The sequence below is a fragment of the Solea solea genome, chromosome 11 (genome assembly GCF_958295425.1).
Source record: "Solea solea chromosome 11, fSolSol10.1, whole genome shotgun sequence".
NCBI classification, from domain to species: domain Eukaryota; kingdom Metazoa; phylum Chordata; class Actinopteri; order Pleuronectiformes; family Soleidae; genus Solea; species Solea solea.
The window spans coordinates 12,741,737-12,760,697 of record NC_081144.1 but is presented as its reverse complement, the minus strand read 5'-3'; the positions used below and the strand labels follow the sequence as shown (position 1 = coordinate 12,760,697).

Genomic DNA, 18,961 nt, shown 5'->3' with positions numbered 1-18,961 from the left:
CATCATCGATGCCGATCAGAGCCGCAGCCAATAAAAACCTGCGTGCATTGCACAGTCATTTGACCTGCGAGTGAATGCCAATTTAACACATTCCACTGATGAAATTCCATTTTTTTGACCGGTGGGACTGGGGTATAAGTAATATATTTTGTGCATTTGAGCAATTTGTTATACTTATACTAAAATTATACTTTTAATGAGTGATAAGTAAGGAGTAAATGGTTCACTTTTCATGCAACTTCAGCTGGACAGATGAGAATTAAAAGATTGTGTTTTTGTTGTTTTTTTAAATCACAGAGAGACAATCTGACCACTGTTCCTTTAGCTCTTAATCTTCTGGGAGCAAACCCATACTTAACTGGTGTTTTCCCTCCGTCCAAAAGTCTCTTTCTCTCCTGTCATCTTCAGTGTGAAGCCCTTTTCTCCTCCAGATCAGAATTGGTCAGTCCTCCACCCTTGTGCTGCCCTCCCCTCATTCTCTCTCTCTCTCGCTCTCCCCAGTTAAATACTTTTAGCATAAAAAGAGAGAGAGAGGGGAGGGAGAGGGGGATGGGAGATCCATGGGGGAGGGTAGCTGAGTGCTCATACTGTTGTCACTGACCAGAGAGAGAGAGAGAGAGAGAGAGAGAGGGAGGGAGGGGGAGAGAGAGAGAGAAAGAGAGAGAGGAGTTGTGCAGTTGTGTTCCATATCTGTGGAAAAAGCATAGCCGTGCACACACAGGGGTCTGTGTTCTACTCCAGGGATTATCTTAGTGCTTTCAGATCTGATGGAGGACATGCAGGCATGAATAGGTAAGGCTGACTGCTTTTTCTGCATCTCTGTCTTGATCTGCTGTCATAGCCCACTGTTCTTCCCGCTGTTTGACTTGCCTCCTCTGAAGTTGGAAGAGGATTCGGAGTTGAGCGTGGTGAAGAGGCTTTCTCCCTTCAGCCTCTCTCTGAACTGTGCAAGGACAGAAGTGTTTGTTGCAGTGGAAGCTGTGGTTTGCTGCAGCAGTGGAGTTAGTTATTCTGTGCTGTGTGTTAAAAGTTGACTGTCAGTTAGAGTGGAGGGGGTCATAGTCGAAGGCGGTGTTGAATCTGAAGCCTGTTGGTGTTCAGGGTCAGCCGTGTGGTCGTTGCGTAATTTCTTGTCCATGAGTGAATGTATATTGGTAACTTCCCTGCTGTTGTATTTACACATGCTGACCCTCTGCTACTTAAATGTGTTAAAGCAATAGATCTCATTGTGTTGCATGAGATAAAACAGTGGTGTCTAAAAGTTGGTCGATGTATTTGAGAGTTGAGGAGGTTTTTGATGTTTTGTTTGTTTTTTAATGGCTAATGTATGGCCGTTACTAAAACATAACACAAAAATAAATAAATAATAAAACATGTCTATTTGAGGAAGAGATATTTTCACTTTATTTAAACACTGGAATTTCTTTGTCTATACTTATAGACTTACTATTAAAAATAGTGAGGATAAATATTGTTCTTTAGGTGTGCACGTAAGTCAGAAAAAACTATAAAAAAAATAATGTTCAGACAGTTGTTTTAATATTATGGATAAAAAATTAATAAAACCATAGATATTTTGGAATAAACTGCCTGTAATCTGTGCATGCATAAAATGACATGTGTCATTGCAGGAAACATTTTTCCAATGTTTCGCATGTAGTTCCAGAACTATTTGGTCTCCTAAGAATGCAGACTTTATTGCCCAGTGCACAGAGCAATGGTATGCATGAGTCTTTTTGTGAGGCAGATTTAGAAAGCCTCTTTAGAGGCTGGAGGCTGCAGCTTCACAATCAGCTTAATGCCTGCCTTATAATGAGTACTCTTGTGTGTGTCAATTTGGCAGAGTGTATGGGTGTGTGTGTGTGTGAACTCTTGCTTTTGTTATGTTGATAGTGTTCTCAGGTTGGTCTGTAATTTTCTAACATGGACTGAATTGTGGTGTGTGTGCGTGTGTGTGCGTGTGTGAGTATGTTTAGGTTTGCTGTGTGAACGGTCAGTTGACATGTGAGTGTTTGTCCAGACATTGTGCAGCAGCCTGTAACTGCCTCACCTCTCTCTCTCTCTCTCTGTCTCTCTCTCTCTCTCTCAGGGTTGTTCTGTTGTCAGTGCGAGCTCATGCCAGTGATGGACTGCAGCCGGGTGGATACTAACCTCAGCTGGTATTCACAAAACAGCATTCCTCCTAACTGAGACCAGCTCCACAGAATGCTGAGTCCCATTGTCCCCTATCGTGAGTACACTGCACCCTTCTGTCTATCTACCCCGCTGCATGTCATACCACACAGCCCCATTTTACTTAGTTGGACTTTGCCTGAATCAATGGTCTCCCTACTTGGAAAGTAATCAGCAATGAATAGAATTTTTTGCAACTTATAGAAGTAAAAATGCACAGGTAAAGGTGGGAAAATTTGATTAAAAATTAGATTAACCACAACATGTAGGCACTGGTCCCGACTGAATATTTCATCATCAGGCAGAAGACGCCAATTTCAGGGAGGAAGAGGAACTGAGGGAGACTGGAGAGCTAATGGTTAAATCAGCAGAAACCCCTCAGTTCTTCCAGTGTAATTTTACCAATGCAGCTCAAGACCCACCACGGCTCCCTTCTGCCCTCCTCTGTCTTTTCTTCCTGAAATGCTGACCTAATAACTGTTGTGTCCAATTTTGGTCTCCCCCTTTCTCACCCACCCACCAGCTTTCATTTGAGTCCAGTGCACTGACTCTCCAAACAGCATTGTTTGCTGGTCAGCATGGGGCTGCCTCCATGGCCTCGACTTCAGCAGCCCCTTTTTATCAGCTCTTTAACTTGCCTCAAAAGAGCATTATTGGATTGACAGTTACAAGAAACGGGGGAAATCACATAGAAAGGATAATGTAAAAACTATTACTTGATAATTGATGGTAAAAGTTTAAATTTGCAAAAAAAATGTGACGTAGTGGCAGCGTAAAGCAAGTGTGTGGGTGTGTGAATTAAAACCAGAAAAAACAGTGTGACCAAAACAACATGAGTGGATGTTTGACACTTTTTTTGTGCTGTTTGTGAATTTCACCCTTGGAAAAAGTTGATCTTATTATCTTCATCTCATCAGATGAGTGGAATTTAGCGTCGCTACCAGTCGAAAAAAGTATTTGACCTTGTGTTGTTATGGAACACGTCCTCTCACAAGTGGCTCGTGGTTGATTTATTGTCAGTTCTCCCAGAACATTTTAAGTTTTCCCATTAAATTATGTTTAAAACTGCAAATCCAATAAGAGTTACTTAATCAAATAACACTGTTAGAACCATTACTTTTCATTTGCATGCTTGCAGTGCCTTTTACCAACACTTGTTTTACTAGTCATTCCATCAGCTCCCTGCACCCTACTAGTCCATGGCGCCTCAATGCACTCCATGCTGCAGCAGGCAGTGGACAGAGCGTCCAAGAATCTCACAAACTGCTGGTGGAATAGTTAGCATACCTTCAGAGCCGGCACACTGCTGGTCCTTCACAGGCAGTCCTCCAGAACATTACGCACCGGCCTTTGTGTGTGAATAGCTTTTATGATCAGGACACACAAAGCTAGTTTTCATCTGCTCTGTTTGGCAGCTTGATGGTTTTTTTTTATGTACATAGCAGCCCTGTTGTACTGAGCTTCTGCAGGTTTGAGATTGCTTCAAAACAGTCTGCCAGTGTGTTTGCGTGTAGACAGAGGGATCGTATGCAACGCTCTTTACTCTCAGAGCAGTGACACACAAACACAACCCTGTGCTTGCTGGTGACACTGCCGCTCAATGTCTTTTAGTTAAAGAGTGTAGTCATGACTCTACAGAACAAAAAACGGACTGTGAGGCACTTTGCATTTGTGCAGGACATGTGAAGACTCTCACATCCATGTTGAAATTCCCTTTGTGGGAATAACGAGCATTCCAACATCCAAGCCTGATTTCTGACTCCTGCTGTTGGCATTTCTGCCCCGGCACATCGAACCTGTGTATGAAAGGTGACACACTGTTAGGACAGGTACGCCCACTGACACACTTCACTCTTTGTTATGGGGTCTGCTATAACATGTCCAGTCTCAGTGACTCAGATATCACATTCAGCCAGTCTCTGTGTGCTTCTCTCTTCCGGCCTTGGTCCTCCAGCCAGTGCAGAGGACTTCAAGCTGGGGCAAGTAGCCATGGCTGGACCTGAGGAGAAACCTGAGAGAGATTCCAGGGGCCATAGATACTCCTGGAGGGATTTGGTGCAAAGAATCTGTAATCTGCACTTCAAACACACTCTTAAATCAGTCCCAGGCCGCCAACCCAGGAGTGCCCTAACTCTTCTTGCTGGAGGGAGGGGGGGCTGATGGTCTTGCGATACCTTTTCTTTTAAAACAGTACACACACACACACACACACTCAGGGAAACCGCACACAGTCCAGATTTGGCAGTTTTTATAGCTCTCCTCTGACTGACCCCTCTCCCTCCCTGGCTCTGTTTTTATGTTTTGTACAAGTGTCTTTGTGAATGACTCAGCCAAGTCATGGAGTAGTTTGTATAGAAAAAAGGAGGAGAACATCTCATCCTGGGCCCCTCAAGGAGCTAGTTGGAGGGCCATGCCAGCATCTTTGTCGGCAGAGAGGTATGAGTGGTGCAGCGGAGGGGGCCTGAGGCCCTTGAGTAAACACACAGCCTGCTAAAGCGTGTGTGAAGAAGAGCCAGGATCGTTAGTGCGGGGTGTGAATGGGCTCTAATTAGCCCCTAGTATGTGTGTGGTTGTGTGCGTGTTTGTGTGCCTCTGTTGCCACAAGAAAAGAAGGTTAGGGACCCAGAGCCCCATGAGTCCGCTGGCCCTCTGCTCTGTCTCTCTGAGGGTTCATCGGCTCATTAAGGAGACCTCTGCTCCCGTTAAGGGCCAAATTAAGAAGCAGGGCGGTGAAGCTCATTTGGATGGCAACACTTCACTGAATTCCTGAGGCAGCAGAATTCACAGCTCGACAATGAGACACAATGTTTTTCAAACCAGCGCAGCTAATTAGTAAATGACTGCACTTGAGAAATGACATACTTAAATTGTTGTGCCATAAAGTGTTTGTAGTGCAGTGATCATAAAATGCGCTGCCATAGCGGGGACTGCGGGTGTTTTATATACTGAGCTTTATCTCATTTGTGTGCGCACAAACAGAAAACAACAAATCCCAGAGCTGTCCATGTGCCAAGAGTATACGCTTGGAGCACGGAGGGGCCGGGGGAGTTGGACATTCTCAAAGAAGAGAATGCAACATGCTTACTGGAAACTGGGGGGAATAAGGGAGGAGCAGAAGCAGAGAAATAGGGAAAGAAGGAGATTGCAAGAAAAAGACAGAGCTGAAAAGGGTGAGATAGAGTAGAGATTGGACTAGTGAGACAGATGGAAGGGGTGATTGGTCATCACAGAGCCTTAGGACAGCTGTTCTTTGATATATTAGTGCACACAATGACCTAAAGCCAGCCTGCAGTCACAGAAAATAGGAACCCTGTTTTTCTTGAAGGGGGGTGGGGTGTTCGCCATTTGTGGACGTGCGTTAGCAGGCTCGGGGGAGGGGGGAGTTGTTTCTAAAATTACGAGCATGAAGTGACGCATCCAGCAATTATTCCGGAGGCTTTCTGGTTTTGGAGACTGCTGAGAAAAGAGTTGTAAAATGAGCATGCACTTAGATGGGAACTTTCTTTTTTGCTGTGCTGTCATTAGCAATTCTAAACACGTTAGTCAATTAATCAGTGTTGAAAAACGCCATCAAGGAGTTTGGCTGTGGCTTCTCTCCACCCATTCTGCAGAAAAGCAAATTTTAATGACAATGTGAATATTTGCTCCGTGCTAATGAGCCGAAGATGTGCCACATATACAGCCTCGTTTCATCCTGTTAATTGATTGGTTCTGAGCAAAAAGGCAATTTATTCAAATTATATTTTATCACAAACAAAGGCAGTATGTTTCCATTGTTCTTCAAAATACACAGTGCAGTGCAGGGCTGTCATTTTGCCCTTCTCTTCTTCTAAAACCGTATTAGTTGTACAAGCTGACAAAAGCTATTCTGACAGCTGGCCTGAAACATTCCCAAAGGGGAATGAAACAAAAAATGAAGTAAGCCAAACTGTCACTCTCATACATGGAGTACAGATAGCTCTTTCCTCAGAAAGAGGAAAATACAGAGACAGTGAAAGGGAGAGAGAGGAACACACACACACACACATAGAGGACATCTCTCAATGCCACTGCAGGAGATGGGCTTGTTCCTCGTGGGATTGAACTGGTGAAGCAGTTTGAAAAGAGCTGCGTCTGCGTGTGCACTGGGCAGCAGGTGTGAAAACTCCCCACTGGAGCTCCCACACTCTTCTGTTATTACATCTTTTTAGGGCCATGAAAGAGGGAGCAGATGAGCCAGAGGGTGCAAGAGGGAGAATGGGAGTGTGGGATTGTGTTTCTTTTGATTGATAGCAGTCCTGTGACTAACACATAGATTTATAATAATTTTCCCTAGCAATGCCCAATTATGCATGGCTGATAAATTATGATGCCTGTTGTCTGGTGTGTGCATTATCCCTGTCTTTAGGAGGTTTGGGAAGGGTTTCATGGACTGACCTCACTCTTCCTTAAACAGCTTCTTGGCAGTATCCAACACAATAACAGAGGCTATTCAGTGACTGTGGCTTATTTCTGATTTAATTTATTTGAGTTAACTTGACTTTTGTAGCAGGTTTTTAGTATAACAAACATAATCCACAACATATGTGAGGGATTTATCGTTTTTTGGCATGTTAGTGCAAACTGAGCAAGAGCTGATAAAATGTATATTTCAAATCAAAATGAGAGAATGTCCAGAGACAATTTTCCACCGTCTCCACTTGCCAGGCTGTAAAATGCAGCCGGCCTCTGAGATTGGTGGTTTTATGACAGGCCAGGTAGTAAGCTGGGGTAGGATGGCCGCAGCCTAGTGAGAATGTCCTGCTTGATATTAGTGCTATAAATCATAGTGAACTTGAGAACAGAGGACTTAACGGCCTTCAAGAGTGAACAACAAATCAAGATAACAAACTCTGATAAATAACAGATTCTCAGGTGCTTCTTGCTTGGCACGGCAAACCCAAGTCATGATTACTTGTGACGGGTCTTATTTGAAGTAGGTAATTGGATGAGTTTGTCTAAAATAAACAGTAGTGTTTCTTGAGATTCTTTACATATTTATGTCCACCGAACGCAACTTTCATCCAGTAACTCATTGATCAGCTTGCGCCTGCTGAATACATAACAACTGATGCAATCTTCAGAACAAGATTGTGATTTATCAGCACAAATATAGTGTCTGTCGCACTCTGCCCTTCTCTACATTTTCTGCTTGTCATCCCTCTTTGCTATGGCTTCTTGCTTTGGTTTTGTAAGTGCATTTATTTGTAGCAAGTGTCTGTTTCTAAGACTATGTCTAAATGAGTTTTTGAGAATTCTCAGGACAAACGGGAGCTGTCATTGAAAGATTTGCATGTTCGTTCCAGCATGTTTAACAATGCAAAGGTTTTGCATTGTTATAGCCACTGCAGTCAACAATTATAGATGTAACTTTTGTAAATAACATAAATAACATTTATTAACTTTTTTCATTTGATATTGTTGGTTTATATGTAATGTTGTCAGATGTTCATGTTTAACATGGACGAAGATTAAAGTAATGACTACAGGAAAAAAGTGGATTAACAGTTTGCAACGTTTTCTTCATTCAGTCACCCAATCCAAACTCAGTGGTCTCCTTGAATAGTAGAATAGTAATAATTTAATGTACTTCAGCAAACAAATAACCAACTGTTCCGGTTCACTGTGCAGGTGTTTGGCAACAATATTTTTGAAGGCAGGTTAGCCTTTGTCTGTCTTGACGGCAGACGTTTTCCACTTGAGTCTGCTTTTCAGCACATTGCCTTAAAACTATTATCAGGAGCAATTTATCGAACATGTACAGAATAATCTGGTTTAATATCCTGATGCTGTCCAATTAGATTAGAAAAATTGTTAGCTGTAGAGACTAATTTAAACCCTCTACACCAGTAAGAGATGTACTCACAATTGCTGTGTGTGCTGCTCCTCTCCAGGTTCTCTAACGTTAGGTCATTCAGTCAGATGCTCAACTGACGGGCTGCATCAAAGGCAGTTCATTGTAAACAGGGATTTCAGTCCCAGAATAAATATATAGAGAAATTAGCATAATACTAATAGTTGTCCTTTGGCTTGTTATTATGCAGCTCCATTTCTCCACAGAATGTTTTTTTCTCATGATTTCCAGAGCTGCTTTTTAATCAAGAAGCACTTGTTTTTTTATGTTGTAGTATACAGTAACCTGTCAGTGTGAAGTTGACCAGCTAAGCAACTATCTGCAGACTGGATCATGATAACTCGGCGTTTTCATGTTGCATAAGAGATGTGATGTGAAGTGTGATGCAGATTTTAGATGCACGTTTTTCCTACATAATCTGTGTGGAGGTGTATGATCGAGTGCATGTGTTTTCTCTGCTCACTGGTTGGGGGTAGTGCTCAACCCCGAATAAAGCCCTGATTGGATTGATCTGGAAGGGTCCTTGTTTACAAGCGGCCTCTTCACAATTGGCACAGTTTAATAGCACACTGTCCCAGAAGGCTTGTTGCATCCATGTCCGTTTTGTTCCTAAGGGCAGAGAAAACAAAAGTGCCGGGAAGGGAGAAGGGGAAAGCAACCTCAGGGGAATTGTGAAACGGCTGGAGCCCTCCGTCTCTAGGCTTCCTGCCACGATAGCGTTTCACCTTACCCACTGATACTTCTTTTATAGGAAACCACAACACAGTCTTGAGTATTCCAGTCTTCATGGGCCAAAGGCTATTTCAGTTTCCCTCAGTCAGCTTTATTTGCAGTGACTGTGTAGATACTAAATGTGCACATATGAAACTCTCACCTTGTGCCCTAAGTGCTCTAATTTTAATTTTGGGTCCTCAAAGAAACGCAGGTTTCTGTTGAAGAGAGCCATTGCAGTGTCTTTATCACGCACTCCTACAATAGGATGTGGCTCACACAGGTCCCTCAATAAATCCCAGGCTAACACAAAAGCTGTCAGTGGACTGCTGCTGAATAGATTAATAAGATTTCCATAATTAGACAGGCCCCTGACAATAGGATCCTTCAGGCTTTGTCTCAGGACCAACTGGATTGTCCAAGCCGCGCACGTCTGCTGGACGTCCACCACAATGGCCGCACAGACAGTAAGGCGGTCAGAAGAAGAACATCTGTCTCTCCTGGGGCCGAGAACACACACACACACAAACAGTGGGAAGTTCCATGTGCATAACACAAGGTTCTTATCAACCATGTTGCAGCCCAGTGGGACCATCGGTCGATAAAGAAGCAGCCATGTTGCATAATAATGTTTACTTAACTTGGTCACTGCAACTAATCTCTTTAATGTTTTTTGATATAGGTTTAACAATGCTTCTGGTAAATGATTATATGTATATGGTTATATAGTGACAGCTTTAGGTTTACCAACAACAGCTACAAAAAGCTTCAAAAGCAAATGAATGAGGACCAGATCCCCATTTGGAACATGCTGACATCTTGGCAGATGCTTAATAATCTTTTTTTATATATATATAATAATCGAGACAAAGTTTATGATGTCATAGTTTTAAAATGAAAAGTCTCAGGGCCTGGTGATAAAATGTATAATGAAAAAAGGTTTTATTAACAATCTAGCATCACACTGAAGTAATAGAGTATACTGAAGTTATTCTCATGATTACAACATCAGTACTGTGCCCACATTGTCCTTATTTCCAACTTCTAATCTTAGCTTTCTTCCTGTCCCTCCTGTGAATTAATCTGCACGATGGCTCAGATTTAAACAGAAGTGTAGATTACAGCCTGCGCAGTTTATTGAAACATACTGCTCTAAAAACCACAGTCCAGCAGAGGGAGAGATCTAATTACATGGAAAGGGCTCAACTGCACTGGAACCCTGCTGTGCTCATCAGTGGTGAGTGGCAGCCCATCACTGATGTAACTCTGTGTCCATACAGGAACAATTATAGTATAGAGTATGATCACTTTCTGAAAAGACTCAGATTTAATTGTGAATTGGTTTCTTAGGTATAGGCAGCTGGTCATTAAATTTGGCCTGGGGGGTAGTGCAAGAGAAGTCAGTTCTGTGTTGGTGCTACTGTGATGATGGAGTGGACAGCAGTTAGCCCGCCTCACTGAGTCCTCTAATGCCTGCTCCAGTCCACTTAGAGGGGACGAAGCGCCGGCTGTCCGCTCACTCCACTCTCTCCATCCCTCCCTCCTTCCATCCCTCCCTCCCTGCTGCAGGTTTTTATGAGCTCCCCTGGGCTCCCATCCATCTCTGTCACACACAGGCCCCATTATTGGGCTGCTCACAAACTGGTTGGGCTGCAGATGGGAAGGGCCTGCAGGACATGGATGGTTTCTGCAGCTTGGACAAAGACCTGCAAGTCAATCCACAAAAATATGTGGTCATCTGGGTGTGGACAAGCCAATGTCTTCAACATGTTTGTAAAAAAAAAAAAAAAAACACAAGTGAACAGAGTGTGAGAATGTTCTGGTGTGTCTTGTTGTGGATGTGTGGCTGTGTGGGTTGGATAAAGCTTAGGGAAGTACTTGAACTGGTGTGGCCATTGGGAACTTAAGGCAGTGGATTTGAATATGAAGGCCATGATAATCCAATGGCCATCTGGTCTGCTGCTCTCATTTGACTAAATAAATATCGGCCGTAATCTGAAAACACACATGCAGAGGTTTGGAAAGCTGGGAAAAAGAAAGAGGCCAAAGTTTAGGAGTGAGCCAGAGAGCAGGAGAACAGCAGCAGAATCACAGGCTGTGGATATTGAGATTTGATTTAAATGGCAATAAGAAGCCTGGCTCCATACACATAGACGGCCATGAATAATGAATCATCAGGCGTCCACTGAAAGTAAAGCAGCGAGGCCAGTAATGACAGCTTTTGCCTTATTCCTTTTTACCTACCTTTTCTAGCTGCAGTAGTTGTCACCTCGGGGTAAATCATAGCAGTTCAATAATACCAAGCTATGTGTGGAATGTCAAGCTAATGTCTCTGCATGAGGTTGTGCAAGTCTCCAGTGAAACAGATGATTTTATAACTCTAATATTATGATACATTTGTTTTAAGCACACATAAAAACTTCTACTCTTTACATGTGACTATATGGACTATAGTTAAATCGCATAGATATTTAACAGATGCATTTTCTATGTAGTCAAAGTAATTTAGAGCCGCAGTGATAACTAAATAACCACATTTTTGCTTAATGCTTGATAGTAAATTGAATATCTGTGTATATTTGTGGCATTTCACAATCACATGAGTATATACCTGCTCCACACATTTAAAATGAACTGCCAGTTATTTATTGTAGAACAACACAGGATGTTTTCATGAGAGGAAATGGATACTTGGTACAAAACATCTTTTTTTTCTATGGCTGTCCTCTCTGTGATGTTCTCAGTACGTAGCACCCATTATCAATCAGGCCTTGGCCTGTGCTGAAGTCAGCCGGAGGAACAGACATTCCACTTTCCCAATGTTCCATGGGAGACTGTGCTGATGAATAGCACACTATGCTGCAACTCCAACCCCCCCCCCCCCCTCCTCTTTCTTCCTTTCTCTCGCTCTCTCACTCTTTCTACACCACTGTCCACACACAGACCCTTCCTCCCTCTGTCCAGCCGGCCACTGGGCCTTTGGAGCTCTGGTGTACGGTGGGTGGGTGGATTGGTGGGTGGTAGGTGGGGGTGCAGGGCGGAGAAAGCAGGCATTCAGAGCAACATGCGCTGGGAGAAAACAATAGCTCCTCTGGGAGACATGCAGATGCTAGCAGTAGAGGGATCTTATCACTATTCTAACATAAGCTGGGAAACAACACATCCAACCCACCAATCTGCTTTCACTCCTTTTCTCTCTACAGCTTTCTTTCTTCTTCCTCCTCCCCTTTACCTTCCACTCCCTCTCTGGGAAATTTGAGCCCTACCAAGCAGGATGGTACACTGAAAAAGTGTCTTTACAAACAGAAGAAAGTTTATTTCTTATCACTGTGTGCAACAGTGTGAGGAGAAACATGGGAGATTGTCTAACTGACTAATCTATACTAAGATACATGAAAGTATATTAGGCAAAGGCAGTGTAGATTTTTCTTTCTCATCTTTTTCATGTTTGTCTTGCCCTCTCCTATCATAAATCATATGTTTGGCTTGGTATAAAAAATAAAACACTATATTGCACCAAAATCAAAAGTCAAGAGTCCTGTACTTGGTCCATTTAATAACCTGAATATTTTGATTGTACTTGAATGTACTTTTCATTGTACTTGAATTAAATATTATGCATACAACAATACGTGTGTAAAAGGAGGTTGACGTGTTCATATGTTGACATTATTTCTTTTATAAATCAAAACAAAATGAGAGTTTTGTTTTTAAGGAATTTAATAGCACTCTATGGTACATTGGATATGGATAATGTAAGTGTATATCGTAGTTATCCTAATTAGAGTTTAATTACAACATGGTTTCTCTGTGCTTCTTTTGTCAGGTCTATTAAAGATGCACTGGAACCCAGAGCATGCCCAGCCTCTCAGCCAGTGGCCTGAGCAACACCTGGACGTCTCTTCCACCACCTCCTCTCCGGCCCACAAGGCAGAGTTCTACTCCAGCCGCAGCCGCAGCTCTTATAACTACGCCTGGGCCAATGATGACATCTCAGCCTTGACAGCGTCCAACCTGTTGAAGCGCTATGCTGATAAGTACGCTGGTGTGCTGGACTCACCATATGACAAGCCACCTTCTGTTGGCACATACCCGGATCCAGGAGCCTATGGGGGCCTCAGCGGCCAGAAGACAGAGCTTGAGCCCTGGCCACTGACGCACAGCACTGATGCCTCCTATTCCCTTGTGCCCCCGGGAGGCCATGACAGCCTCTCAGGTCCCAAGGTTGTAGCCACATCTGCAGGTCTTCCGGGAGTTAGCAGTGTGTCTGTAGTGAACAGTAATCTCTCAGACTCTGGCTACAGTGGCAGCAGCTCCTGCAGTGGCTCTAGTGATTACACCTCCAGCTACAATGGTACTTATCTTTCCTCAGGTTACTGTCCCCAACCCGGTGCAGCACTTCCCCCTGCCTCCCTGGTGCCCAGCTATAGCCCGACCACACCTGTCTATAACTATCCCCCAAGCACATACCCACCCCAGACCAGCCTTGCCCCCAACTATAGCCACCCTTCTGCAACCTACCTGACCTCAGGTCTACCAGCCCCTACCCCAGTACCCCCAAGGCCCACAGTGGTAGGAGGCAGCTATAGTTACCAGAGCACCACCCTCGGGACATCTGAGTCAGGGGGGACATTAAAAAGAAAAGCATTTGAGATGAATGTAGAAAAGGACGAGGGCAGTGATGGTTCACGTTACAGGAAGTACAGCTATGACCCCTTGAAGACTGGAGGAAACTCACCCTACAGTGTAAATGACAAAACAGAGTGTCGGGGAAATGGCTTCAGTAGTTCAGGTAGCACAGACCCTCAAACATTCAAACCCACCAAACCATCCTCTCAGCCCCTGGTGTCACCTCAGTATGGTGCAGCAGGGGAGTACAGCCCTCCAGCAGGTATGACAGGGGAGAATGGTGTGTCAGAGCAGGGCTTCACCCAACAGCAGCACCGCTCCCAGGCTCACAAAAGACCTCTGATATGTGGTCCATCTCTTGAGACTTTGAAGAGCCCAGATCCACGAATGCTGGACCTTGTAAATGGAGAGTTATTAGATTGCAGCCCGGCCCTAGGCTGGAGCGAGCTGGCTGGTCTCACCCATGTCAAGACTGCTCTGGAGGAGGACCTGCTGTGGCCTGTGTTAAGGCCCAGTCCAGTGGTGCGGCCACCAAGAACCGTCCTGCTGTTTGGCCCCCGGGGAGGGGGTAAGATGACGTTGACTCGCTCTTTGGCATCTCAGCTGGGGGCCTCCTTCTACCGGTTAAGTGGAGCCATGCTGGCCTCTAAAGGGAAGGCTGAGGCAGAGCACATTCTGGGGTCTCTGTTGCAGGTAGCAGAAGCAAGGCAGCCCTCAGTGGTGCTGCTCAGTCAGGTGGAGGCCTTGGAAGAGGATGGACTGAGGCAGACACTGCTGACCACCCTTGAGAAAGCCCAGGTGGGGACCGCAGGTCTGGTGATTCTTGTATGTTCCACTGGCAGGCCAGATCTCCTGCAAGATGCAGTTCATCAGAGTTTTGCCAAGCGATATCATGTTGGCCTGCCTGACGTTGGTATGCGCAGACAGGTGCTGCTGCAGGCAGTTTTGCCCCAGGGCTGCAGCCTGAGTGAGAGGGAGCTGAGTGCTGTGCTCCAGCGCACAGAGGGCTTCTCCGTGTTGGAGCTGTTGCAGCTCAGCCAGCAGGCGCTCGCATCAGCAGCCTCCCCCACTGGAACCGTGCATGGCCTCTCCACATCCTCCAAACCCCCAGCCTTCACAGACTTTGAGAATGCCTTCTGCAAGGTGCGCCCACACACCACCACAAAAGAACTGGACACTTGTATAGAGTGGAGCAAGATGTATAGCCACTGAGAAAGCAGTCAGTCCTTGCACTCGGACTTCACTACAAATCTTTCTTTGCTTTGACATGACTAGCCATGGGAATGTTTTGTTGTTGTTTTGTAATTACAGATTATGAAGCCAAAAGAGCCAGAGAAGTTGATGATACAGGAGAGCTGACAGACTTGTTTTACTGGCGGAAGCATGCCATGATGTACTGTTTAGTTTTGCTATGGATGTCCGCAATATTTTATTTTTCCCAAAGAAAAGAAAGATGGATAGGCCTTGCTGAGTCAGGTATTGTTGAGGTCATTATAACGGGAGAATCAGATAGATATTTAGATTCTCTCAGAGTGAGATCCTGATTAGCCTTGGTCCAGGACAAAATCAATAATTTGTTGCTCGGTGATGTGGTCCAAGATTATGGATAATCAGGGTTTTGGAAGAATAGCCCCTTTGACTGCAACTCTCAGGATTGTATTTATTGCCAGTCCAGTCCATGTTATCCTAACATTGATTTAGTCATTGGATTGTCCGTAATCATTCAGTATGAAGAGCTCGAGAGCAAAACCCACTTTTAGACCAAAAACATGTCAAACCAAATATATAATTATTCCTGCTGTGACTGACTCGTCCTCAAAATGACAGTATATTAATATTCTTGATAACTTATGGAGAAATATTGATTCAACAGTTCAGTTGCTCAAGTGAAACCATGCAGTCACACTCGAGGTATTTAGTTGCAGTAATACATGTAGAGATTACATGTGCGTAAATTCAATTATATTCACGCTTAAAATGGTACAACTCACTGACAAGCTACCTTGTTATTATTTTGAGATCGTTGCTGTTGACTCTTCCATGTAATTTGCTCTCGATCTCACATTCCTCATGAAGTGCAGTTTTCCTGAGAATCACACTTAAATAACACTTAACCCACCCGCACATCCAGCTTCTCCCACAATGTGTCTGTTTTCTTTTTCACTTAACTCCTTTTGTTGTCTTAGTATGTAGTCTTGTTTGAAATGCTCAGGAAGAATTTCTTTACCTCAGAAATATGAATTAAAGAATGTATGTAATCTTAGGGTTTTAGTAGGGAGTGTCGCAGAGCGAAATTAAGAAGCGAGGAGAAACCTGACAGTCCTGTAATACCCGCTGCAGCTGGGCTTTTACCTCGGGAGAGAAACTTGAATATGCTACAAAGAGTAACAATGAATGTAATTCAGGTATTTCAAAGGATATTTGATGCCATAAAAATCCATGTATTATTATATATGAATATATACGTAAATGCATTTTTTTTTCTGTTCTTATACCTTTTATTTTTATTGTAGTTCATGGTGGAGTGATGTTTGTCTTTAAGAATGCTATGTAGAATACAGAAAATATTCCTTTTTTTGTTGGACAAACTGTGTCTCCACGTTATGTAGTGTTTACATATGCTCTATATGCATGTCTGCTATCTGTAGTTTCACAGACCATTTGGAAATGTAAATATACATCACACGTGTGCACTCGCTTTAAACATTTGAGCACAAAATACTTTCCAAGAGACAAAAAAAGAAAAAACAGATGCAAAAATCCCCAAAAAAAACTTTATGTGTAGCTTTTAGCAAATTCCAAAGTCTAAAAATTCACAGTTCATAAATACATATTGTGGATGATGTGGACAATCCAGACAAATCTCTCCTTTTCCAGCAGTCCGACACTTTTGTTTTAACAAGCTGGAAAAAGCTGGTCACTGGACTGCAGGTACAGAGGTCGTTCATGTTAGACTGTTGCTATGGTCCTGAGGAGGTATACACAGAATGATGTAATATTTCCTACTGCCCTATCCTCCTTCTGCCCTATCCTCCTTCTGCCCCTCCCTCATTCTTCTTTTCCCCTATCCTCTCAACCCTGTGCAGTCTCATTAGATTGGATTGCCCCCCGGCCACGAGCCCCTGTGGCCATGTGGTGTTGTCTCCTCTCCTCTCTTCTCCTCTCCTCTCTTCTCCTCTCCTCTCCTCTCCTCTCCTCTCCTCTCCTCTCCTCTCCTCTCCTCTCCTCTCCTCTCCTCTCCTCTCCTCTCCTCTCCTCTCCTCTCCTCTCCTGTCCTCTCCTCTCCTCTCCTCTCCTCTCCTCTCCTCTCCTGTCCGCCCCCAGCCCCTCTGTCCCTTATACCAATTCCTGTGTAGTAGAAGTGGACTGATTGATGTCCAGCAACCTTATATCACAGCGCAGCCTTCCTTCTCCAGCTGGTGGCTTCAGTCATTCCATACAGCCAGATCAATCAGAGTGACCCCCGCTGTGCATACTGATCACTGTCTCAGAACCTGAAGGTACATTTATAAATGAGCGCGCATACTCTGCCTCTGAGAGGAAACGTCTAAATAACGGCACCAATGATTCACATGTACTTGAATGAAAGAATAACATTGACTTGGCGATACAAGTAGCTACAGCATTTTTGCTTTATTGTTATTTCCTCTACTCCCTACAGTTTGTCCAACAAAACAAGTTTTTATTTTTGACATTTTGGATCTGTTATCACAGTTATTTTGTTCTTGGTTATTGTACATTTTCTGTAACCATTTCTACCTCATTTTTGCGGCATATTGTACATGAAAATATTTATTTCATGTCTTTATTGATGTCTGTTTTAAAAGATAATGTTCTTGAACTGTAATGGTCTACCTCAGAAAAGACTGTATTTTAAGAGAAGAGTATCACACAATATTAAACAGAATTTGTCAATACTGCATTGCATTTGTGTCTGTTTTTTTCAAGATGGTGCAATCGATGTGCAGAAATGACTAAATGCCGGTTTATGGTGTTTACCTAGTGTTTTTTTTCTCCCTGTAGCCTTATTTTTGAGGTCAGCACAGTTGAATAAACTCAAAATTAAAAATGAAAGAACACATATGTATGTTCAGTATGTATTTATAAGACAACATGTCATGAAAACATAAATATTTTAGAAGTTGCTCAAAACTGTTAAACTGAAAATGTTAATGTTATTTATTTGCCAAATAACAAACACATTTTTCTGTTCATGAACACGAGTAAAGAACTATAATTTGACATTTTACTATAATAATGTGCTTTACTGGTTTTTCAGATTTCTTTTGGAAAACAGTATATTTTAAAATTCATGCATAACAACAATAATTATATTTTAGCAATAAAAATGTTTTGGTTAAAAAGCTTCTACATACTGGTGTATTAACCATTACAAATACATAAAAAAATTATTTTGATAATTACCAATGCTGTTAATTTAGGGCAGCTGTGGGTGGTGATCTAATACATTTGTTAAGCACTATATATGAATATATATATATATATATATACAATATACATAGATACATTGCAAACACAACAGATCTAATGATGTGTGTATATATTTATAAGATTAGAAATAAGTAAAGCTGTATTTGTGTCCATGTATATATATAAGACAAAAAAAGAGGCAGATAGCACTTTATGTTGTTTTTAGCCGTCCAGATGCACATAAGTTTGTCTTCCTGTGTGTTTATGTTGTTTTATGTGTTGTGGTGTCCAGAACAGCTACAGAAACAGAGGTTGTTGCACCCCCGAGGCTTCAGACCCAGCACCAGAGCACAGAGGTCCTTCATCCCTGTCACTGTCTGTAAACAACAGCTCGTCCCAGCGGCCTGCCCGCTGCTATTTCAGGCCTTTCCTGACAATTTTCAAAGACTCAGTAAAACTAACTCCGAGGCAAAGCAAATCCAAGCAAAGAAGCGAAAGTTTAGTTGCGATCGTTTTCTCCTCGGCTATGGGCAGCGACGTCACGTGAAGTTTGAAACATCTGTGTCTGAATCCCAGTAGAAGAGTGCTGCTGCTGGTGTTGATGACAGAGTAATTAATTGTCTACTAATGATGCATAGCTCTGCTATAAGTGCAACCTTGTGCAGCGGCCGCCCTTCATCCTCTGATGAAGGATAATCGTTCCTGCAGCTGTTTGAAAATTAGATCCTATCTTTTTCTGTCACAAACTCAATAACATAATCCACACAATAACATAACCTTGTGCATGTAAAACAGACCGTGTGGTAATGTGACATTGGATTATATCCCCATTTACACACGGATATAAAACTAGTTCATAAACCTTAAAACCAGTTATTGACAGAAGTTCCAGCTGGCGTTAAAATATAGGTTGTTCTTGCATCTTTAAAATGAAGTCGTAAATGCTTTACCTCCACAGTGTGTGTGTGTGTGTCTGTGTGTGTTATCACCGCACATACAAACATGCCATATAGTCTGACTTTAGGTGAGTCACTAAGAGACTGAAAACCAGTTTGTCCTTTTTGTCCTGAGTAATGTGTGTCCTCAGGAAGTCAATCATTTTCTTCTCCCTGCTGATTGGAGGTAATTAGGCGAGCAGAGTTTGTA

The 18,961-nt window shown here is 43.1% G+C and overlaps 1 protein-coding gene across 1 annotated transcript; it reads left to right on the top strand.

Moving 5' to 3' along the window:
• Positions 1-623: 623 nt before the first annotated feature.
• On the top strand, positions 624-17,304 carry fignl2 (fidgetin like 2). The gene is made up of 3 exons (XM_058643232.1): positions 624-792; positions 2,090-2,230; positions 12,582-17,304. Exons 2-3 carry the CDS (start codon positions 2,206-2,208, stop codon positions 14,594-14,596), a joined length of 2,040 nt encoding a protein of 679 aa, XP_058499215.1. The 5' UTR covers positions 624-792; positions 2,090-2,205; the 3' UTR covers positions 14,597-17,304.
• Positions 17,305-18,961: the final 1,657 nt, after the last annotated feature.

Coding starts and splice junctions, on each gene's coding strand:
- fignl2 (XM_058643232.1), top strand. CDS start 2,206: ATGCTGAGTCCCATTGTCCCCTATC. Junction 2,231..12,581: donor GAGTCCCATTGTCCCCTATC/GTGAGTACACTG, acceptor TTCTTTTGTCAG/GTCTATTAAAGATGCACTGG.